Here is an 8,592-nt window from a genome sequence, read left to right as displayed (position 1 = left end):
ATGCAAACACGTAAACTTTTCCCATGATTAGACAAAGTTAGAGTTGCAGTTGTTTCTGGGGATGAACATGCTAAATTATCAGGTGCATTTGAGACACTAGCAGCAAATATGCTTATTACAACTGATGATTTATGTATGCACAAGGATGAGCCTGATTGGGATACATCAATGGTGAAGTCGCTTCCGTAGGTGATGCAATCGAAGATATTCGTCAAGGAAAGGTTTGTTCTTTCTTAGCTCTGGTCACTTACTCTTCTTACCCAAAAGTACTAGTGAAACCGTGAAAATGATGATACCCGTAACTCTTTTTCTTTTCTTTTTTTAGCAGACAGTTGCACCCATAGCTCGGAACTCGGTTTGATCGGGCATGATCGATTTTTCCATGATTTAATTCAAATTTTCTTTTGGCTCTATCTTGCAAATGGTCACTGTTGTTGATGAAGACAATAGAGAAAATGAAGGAAATCTAATAATGGCAACAAAGTTGGCAAACTGGTCATTGTTGTGGATGATTCCAGTTGTATGTGGTGTACAAACTGGTGCACCTTGTCTTGTCTTTGGATTTTCTGGAGACGTATACATGTTTGTACACCAGTGTAAACTAAGATTTAAAAAAAAAAGAGTATTCCCTTCTTCGATTTCAACCGAGTCGATCCCCGATTCACCAAATAGTGAGACCAGGAGTAAAGGGGTGTATCATGTATGTTGGTTAAACTCGGTGAGTGTTATGTAGGGCCTTGATTTAGTAAAGGGTCGGTTATAGGACACCGTATTTACAAATACATACTTCTTGTTATCGCTTTTTCGTGGAATTTGGGAAATTTCTGCTCCTCTGCTCTCGAAGGTTACCCAATTCTCTTTTTCTTTTTCCTGTAGTTTTAACTTCTGAGGTACGATTAAGTAATCTTCTCTATTTTTATTTTGATTTTGTTTTCGACCTGTCCAGATTTTTCACTAACTAGAGTCTTTTGTTCTCACCGATTTTTTTAGATATTGTTGTGCTTCTTAGGGTTTCATTCAAATCAGTTTTTTTTTTCTGTAAAGTTTTGAATATTTTTCACATTCTTTACTAACAATTCAATTATTTATTGTCGAGGATCACAATAATTGGGTGGTAAATATATTTGTTAGGGTTGTAGATTTATTTATTTGACGGAAAATTGTTGGTCTAGTCGGGAGCTTTAGTTGTTATATGGCGTTTGAATGCCTCAGAGAAACTGGGAATTTGTCATCCAATTTAGTAGATTGTGTTCAAGATCCGTGGGATGAAGAAGTTGCACCTGTCCAATTCCCAACTTACAACGAATTGAAAAAAGGTGATTCAAACTCTAATTCTGGGAAAGAAGAAGCTCAAATTGTTCCAGTATCAAATTCTGATTCTGGTTCACAGAATCAAGCACTCGTACGATCTGCTGATAATTCAATTTCTGATCACTGTCCAACCATCATCGATCTTCCTGCAGCTTTGGTATCAGAAATTCTCCTTTGGCTCGACGCCAAGGAGCTTGGTATTATTTCTTGTGTCTCCACACTTCTCCAGAAGCTTGCAGCTGATCATCAAGGGTGGAAGAACTTTTACGCTGAGAGATGGGGTTTACCCCTGGGACCAATTTCTTTGGATTCAGCACCTGTACAGAAGGAAAAATCATGGAAAGATTTGTTCGTAGATAGAGAATTTAGAAGTAATGCATTTATGGGTCGGTTCAGTACTGATGTCTTGTATGGTCACACTGAAGCAGTTCGATCGGTTTTCCTTCTTTCCTCCGCAAACATTATACTTACTGCAGGATATGACTGCATTATTCGGATTTGGGGCATCGAAGATGGTTTACTGATTTCATCATCTCGGCCACTTGGGTGCACTATCCGCGCAGTTACTGCAGATGCTGATCTTTTGGTGGCTGGAGGAACTGATGGTTTTCTTCAATGTTGGAAGGCAGTGGAAGGTCTGCGTCATCTGTTTGATATCACTGGTTCCCAAAATCAGAGTTCTGAGTTTCGTTTGTGGGAACATGTAGGACCTGTAACCTGTGTTGCACTGGATGAAGCTAGGATTTATAGTGGTTCATGGGACATGACTGTTCGAGTCTGGGATCGGTCTCTCATGAAATGTCTGAAGGTTTTACGTCATAGTGATTGGGTTTGGAGCCTTGTCCCTCGTGGTGGAACTGTTGCAAGCACGGCTGGTGCAGTTGTCTATGTCTGGGATATTGACACAGGAGATCTGGATGCAGCTATTCAAAATCCTCATGTAGGTGATACATGCTCTTTGGCTAGAAATCAGACAGGGGATGTGTTTTTCACAGGAGGAGAAGACGGGGGAATTAAGATGTTTGAAATGAAGAACGATGGCGAGGAAAAGAGATTTGACCAAATTGCATCTTGGGGCCAACACAGCAGTAAAGTCCATTCCCTCGCATTTGAGTTCCCTTGGCTTGTTTCAGCTTCTAGCGACGGGAAAGTCTCACTTAGAGATGTTAGGAAACTTTTTAGGTCAAGCAAGGCAAGAAAATTCAGCAAGGCGAAACCTAAAGCCGCAGCTTCACAAGGAATGGAGGTCCCGCGAATGCTACATGGGTTCAAACGCAATATATTCTCGGTTGATATAGGTGCTGATCGAATTGTATGTGGCGGGGACGAGGGTATTGTTAGGGTTTGGAACTTCTCACAGGCTCTGGAGATTGATCGGAGGGTTCAGGCATTGAGAAGCGTACGGTTAGAGAATAGAATGAGACGTAAAAAGGCTCAAATAGAGATGAACAACAAGGGTGCTCGAAATGCTCATTGTTCCGCTAAGAAGAGCCAGATTAATGGCAATGGGGGCGGAGTCCTTTATAGTAGGGGGGGAGCGAGCGCAAAATTGAAGGCATGAGTGTTGGTGTGGGATCCCATGATTTTACTGATGACATTTGTGATGGATATTAATATTTTACAATGATAATGGAGCAAGATTACTGCATTTTCTTTGGTTTTATTTAGTTACAGAGAGTTGTTCTGTTCTTTAGTATCATCTTATTAGCAACAATATTTTAAATTTGATTACAACGTGTTTTTTTTCCTTTCAATTCTTCCATGGGTTTCATCCCTTATAGATATGATGCTATCTCCTTGTAGTGTTCAGGATATCCATAATTTTTGTCTTGCTTTAGTGTGCAGAGAAGCTGAATGTTTTGTTGCGGTGTATTTAGTTAGAGAGCTCGCTTGAATCCATCACATGATTCACATCGCCCAAGAGTTAAGTATCAAAGTCGCTCCCTTAAATGGTGGGGCCAGTTAGATGAATAAAGGGTATTAGTACACTGTTACTACTGTATAAATAGTACTACTACTGCAGTAAAATCTCATATTTTCCCCTTTCCTTTTCATAAAAATATCAAAAATATGTTGGGTTTCCCGTTTTCCCGGAGAGAAGCAAAAGAAAGCAAGAAAGAGAGAGAAGAAATGAAGAGACAGATACAGAACAAGAGATTCTTGAACGAGATCAGAGCTCCAGAGAGAGAAGAAATGGAAGAAAACGACATTGATGATGATCGTGGTGCCGATAGTAGTACTGTTGTTTCTTTTCACCTTGTTTGGTTCTTGTTATGGTGGCCAATTTTCCCTCTTTTCTTCTTCTTCTGATATTGGAAGCAGACACAGTCATTATTCATCAAAGATTTCTTCGTTTTTCATAATGGGTGATTCTTCAGTCAGTTGTGGTGATGGTGGTCACAATCCCTTCAACTCTCTTCTCCGTCCAAATACTTCTTTATTTCCTTGTGATGGACCTCAGACACGCCTTTTGCCTGATCTTCTTGGTAAACCTCTCTCTCGGTTTCTTTAAGTCTTATCTTGATTCTTCTTGTAAACCTTGAAAAAATTTCAAGAAATGTTATCTTTATTGGTGATAAACAGTGGTTCTTGACTGAAAAATGAAAACCCTTTACTTTTTGGGGGAGAACAATCTATACCCAGTTTTTGATGCAAGAAACCCTTCAGAATTTAGGTCACTTATTTAATCTGAATACCCTTTTCTCTAGACAGCCATAAATTTCTTTACCTCCGATTATTGTTTGTGTTCTTCATCTATTTTTTGTATCTGTAAGTACTCACTCCTTTAGTCATCACTTGATGTCTCAATCCCAAGATGATGAGAAATTAGTTTGACAAAACGCATAACGTCGGCCAAACCAAGAGTGTGCTTAATACTTTTGCTTTTGTTTCTTGTGCAGCTGAGAAGATGGGTTTGCCGAGGATTCCAGCATTTCATGCTGATAATGGAACTATTGAAGGTCTAGAAAGTGGTATAAACTTTGGGTCAACACAAGCGACAATCTTGAGCTCAGGCAGGCTAGGCTTCCAGGGATTGAACCAACAGCTACGCCAGGCACATGAGACACTTCAGTTGTTGCAGCTGCAGTTGGGACAGGAGAAAGCTCAAGAAGTTATAGGGTCATCCGTGTTCTATCTTTCTTTGGGCAAAGACGACTACATTAATTTCTTACACCCAGATTCTTCTGGTGCCAGGCACAGATTCAGCAAAGAAGTGTTCACACAGCTTCTAGTCAACCAGATGATCCGGGTTATCAAGGTAAACTCTTATCCCTTCTTCATTATTACTGGTGCATTACGTGGGTTGGGGAATAATTAAACTTCAAACATATTGCTGATAGCCATTACAACCCCTCAGTTTGTGTTGTGTCTAATATATAATGATCAGCATCTCTTGCTGAATCCCCAGTTTAGCTATTTCAGTCTGCCTATATTTTCCTTTCGATTCACTACAATAGTTCTGGGGTACTGAATTGTGGTTTTTCATTTGGTTTATAATGGATTTAAGGACCTTTACAATGCAAATGTGAAGAAGATTGTATGCATGGGAATTGGTCCTCTTGGATGTGCACCTCGCACCTTATGGGAGTCCTCTCGTGGTAATGATAGTCATCATCCTAGTCACACATCATCAAATTCTGGCGCTGGCAGTGGTTGGCAAGACTGTATGGAAGATGTCAATGACCTTGTTCTAGAATACAATGCATTGTTGTCAGAGCGGCTTCTGGACCTAAATTTTGAGTTTCCTGATGCTCAGATAATCTTCTGCGACGTGTACCAAGCTATGATGGATATTATTTCATTCCCTAGACGCTACGGTACGTATCTATTTACAGTTGGTACATTAAAGGAGTGACTCTTAGTTGTGTCATGCCGTGAATGTCCCTTTGGCCTGACATGTCTCATATGTTAGGGTGCTTAAATCACCAGGCCTAGATGCTAGAGAGGACAATAACATGTACCATGTCACTAAATTTTTTTTTCGTTTATCACCAAGCCTTTCTGTGCGCCCTACTCAACATGCTTGAAATAGACTAAAAAAATTAACGGATTTATGATTTGAGTTGAAGGTTGTTTTCGATGATAAAATACGTACAGTTCGTTTCTCCAAGCAACTACTGAACACTTGTTGACAGAGTTCTGTTACTTGTGTTTACTGCAGGATTCGAGAATGTAAATAGGTCGTGTTGTGGAAGTGGTAGATATGGTGGTATGGTAGGGTGCCAAGCTATTGAGATGGCCTGCGACGAGCCATTGACCCATGTCTGGTGGGACTTCCACAACCCTACACAAGCTGTGCACTCATTGCTTGCTGAGTCGGCTTGGAGCAGCAAGCCATTGGATATTTGCAGACCAATCAGCATTGAACGACTCTCAGTTCGGTACTCAGTGTAAAAACTACTTCATTGTACTTTCTACAAGGGGTGAACCATTGAATTTTACTAGGCCTCACGTTTCTCTAGTGGTTCAGGGTTCCAAATGTGATATAAAAATCCAAATTTTGCACGTATTATTTTTTGCATTTTTGCCTTCGGGAACAATTCCAGTGCAAGGTTGTAAGAATAATTTGAGCATATTACTGACAAGGAGAATTGAATTGAATAGCTTAAGCACTTACTGAGTTATTTCACTTGCAGGTTTTACATTTTTATTTCCATTTTCTGGTCTAGACTTCTGGTAAACACATGTTCCCCCCTACAGTTGCTTACACATTTGTTTGTGAAACTGGTGCTTGAAACATGAAATTTCCATTTCACAATGCAGTTTGCAGACACCCACCCCTAGGCATTTCCACCCTCAGTGTTCAAGACAGTATTCCAAGCATGAGGATAGATAGAGAGAGATGCTTAATCGGCCGATCATCACCCACAGACACAGATCACAAGTTACAGAAGCGCCAAATGCACCAACTTGTAAATCTTCTTAAAAGCAATTTCAATTTTGCAAACCGAATGGAAATACAAAAAGGAATGCAGGGAACATTTTTAAACAGAAATGTTTCCGACAAGCATCAGAAATAACTTTAAGTAGAATCTGATTTTCACAACTATTTCTAACATATAGGAAAACCATTCATCTTCTGCACCATCTGGATTTTTGTAGAAGACAATTCGACTTACAAAAAAAGTAAGAGCAAAATAACCCCTAAATGTTGCTTCTAAGTTTCAGCTTCAAGGGCCTCAATCTCATATCTGACTTCATCTAAGTGTTCATTTATGCTCGTTACTGCGTCTTGCACACCTCTAATGGCTTCCTTCATTGCGCCATCGTACTCTGCATCAGCCTCTGCATCTTCAGTTCCATCAGCTACTGTCAAATCATGAACATGCATACATTCATGCGCAGCAGGCGTTCCAGATCTGCAGTTCTCATGGCTCACCAAGCGTTCTGAAGGGCGGCCAGATTTCTTTAAGAGTTGAATTGTCACTGTCTTTCAAATAGAAAAATAATATTCATTGGGACATCAAAAAACAGTAACTATTAAGGGTTATAAAAATTTATCATGGCCAAGAAACCATCGATAACTCTGCAAAGAGACAGAGCTGTAGCATTTAGGATTCACCATGCATTTAATGGCATCATTGTTCGAAAGCATGTCTCGGGATTTTCGTTGTCGTTTCTGACCATTTACTAATGCAAAACAGATGAAGAGATGAAGAAACAGTGGAAGGAAATACCAATTGCAATTTCTGCTTTTCATGTGCTTGAACAGATCTCAAAAGGCTAGCAAGATCATCACGACAGCAACCAGCGTTCAAAAATAGGGCTTCCAGTTTAAGAACCTGCATCAATGTTGAAGCACTGCTATAATTAGTCTGACAAGGTATGATCTGAAGAATCCAATAATTGATCATAATTTCCATACTAGTTTTGAGCACTCATTGAACTCCTCTGTAATCTCACGGCATACTTGTTGGTAACCCGCTTCTGTTCCACCACCCATATAATCGTTAAACCCACTGCTCAATGAAATCACACTGAGTTGTTAATGACGAAATGGCAACAGTTATATGCAATGCATTCATGATTAATAAGATTCACATAACTAATAAAAACTTATGTAATCCACAGAGAAATCTGATGTATCATCCTGACACAACTATGCATGCAGAAAAGTTCAAATCTAATTCTTTCTCCAACTAGACAAGAAGGAATTTGTAACTTTATCCGATACATGAACATACCTAAGACGATACTTCATATTCAACTACACAAACATCTGCATAACCATGCCCTAGAAAGGTTTTGGAAAAAAAAACCTAAAAATAGGATTAAATATCGCATACATGAATCATCTTGTAGGCAGCGGAAAAACAAAGCAAGACAATTTTCCTTTGTACTCTTCGCCTTAAACTTCAGATGGAACTTGGTATACATAATTACCCAAAACTGAACATCCGTAGTGATACATGATTTTCAAAGTACTACCGAAATGGGTGAATAACTGAACTCATCAATCTTAGACTTCTGAGAATCAAATTTCATTTGATCTTCATAGTCATATCAAAAGCATATATACACAAGCCTGCCTGCAATCCTTATAAACCTAGTTAACTAACTGATAGCTGACACTAAAATTGGCCAGTAATTGACACCCCCATTAAATTATGGGGATTCGATAATCAAAGTATTATTACTACTTAGTGATGGAATCGCTGCAAGTTCCGACAGGTAAAATTAGGTTTATCAAACATTAATAAGAACCGAAGGTAAGGAGAATTTTGTGCGTTTGAGCGAGTGAGAGTACCTTCGGAGATTTGCATAAGCTTCTGTTCTTCGTGTTTGTACATTGAGAAATTTGCGTAATAAATCAACGATTTGACTAGATTTGGAACAACTGGTTTCTTCTACAACTACCTCCATTGGTTCTCCTATTGTTACCTTCTCGAAACCTTCCATTATTTTTCCTCTTTTTTCTTTGAAATTCCTCTTTATTCACTCACTAGAAAGTAGAACCTTTGGGTGAATCCGATGATAAATAATGGGTAAAATAAGCTGTTGGCCGGTCCGCGAGGATACAGCCCAAAGTTCCATAACGTGTGTCCAGTTCCTCTAGTAGGATGGATGGTTCACTTCTTGCTTACAACCATGAGGTAGGGACTTGGGCTGGATCGGGGGACATGCTCAGTGGCTTCAGGTCTATCAGGGAGCAGACCTAAGCCTACGGCATGAATCAAGAAAAATAAGATTCGCAGCCGCTAAAGTTTAACCATACGCTGGAGCGGCTAAAGCTTGGACGGTTAGTAGAATTGGCGCCAAATCTTTCTATGGATTGCTTCT

The 8,592-nt window shown here is 39.6% G+C and overlaps 3 protein-coding genes across 3 annotated transcripts; 2 read left to right on the top strand and 1 right to left on the bottom strand.

The window, feature by feature from the left end:
- The first annotated feature begins 793 nt into the window (after positions 1-793).
- On the top strand, positions 794-3,065 carry LOC113321775 (F-box/WD-40 repeat-containing protein At5g21040-like). The gene has a single exon (XM_026569688.1). The coding sequence runs from the start codon at positions 1,193-1,195 to the stop codon at positions 2,870-2,872; it is 1,680 nt and encodes a 559-aa protein (XP_026425473.1). The 5' UTR covers positions 794-1,192; the 3' UTR covers positions 2,873-3,065.
- Positions 3,066-3,195: 130 nt separating this feature from the next.
- On the top strand, positions 3,196-5,897 carry LOC113321776 (GDSL esterase/lipase At1g71250-like). The gene is made up of 4 exons (XM_026569689.1): positions 3,196-3,797; positions 4,212-4,570; positions 4,820-5,129; positions 5,474-5,897. The coding sequence occupies exons 1-4, from the start codon at positions 3,524-3,526 to the stop codon at positions 5,704-5,706; spliced, it is 1,176 nt and encodes a 391-aa protein (XP_026425474.1). The 5' UTR covers positions 3,196-3,523; the 3' UTR covers positions 5,707-5,897.
- Positions 5,898-6,225: 328 nt separating this feature from the next.
- On the bottom strand, positions 6,226-8,255 carry LOC113321193. The gene is made up of 4 exons (XM_026569073.1): positions 8,060-8,255; positions 7,178-7,271; positions 6,990-7,094; positions 6,226-6,742 (listed from the first exon to the last, which is right to left on the bottom strand). The coding sequence occupies exons 1-4, from the start codon at positions 8,209-8,211 to the stop codon at positions 6,470-6,472; spliced, it is 624 nt and encodes a 207-aa protein (XP_026424858.1). The 5' UTR covers positions 8,212-8,255; the 3' UTR covers positions 6,226-6,469.
- Between the last annotated feature and the right edge of the window lie 337 nt (positions 8,256-8,592).

This window comes from Papaver somniferum, chromosome 11, assembly GCF_003573695.1.
Source record: "Papaver somniferum cultivar HN1 chromosome 11, ASM357369v1, whole genome shotgun sequence".
Classification (NCBI taxonomy): domain Eukaryota; kingdom Viridiplantae; phylum Streptophyta; class Magnoliopsida; order Ranunculales; family Papaveraceae; genus Papaver; species Papaver somniferum.
Note: the sequence above shows the minus strand (reverse complement) of the source record. Positions and strands in the feature narration are given on the sequence as shown.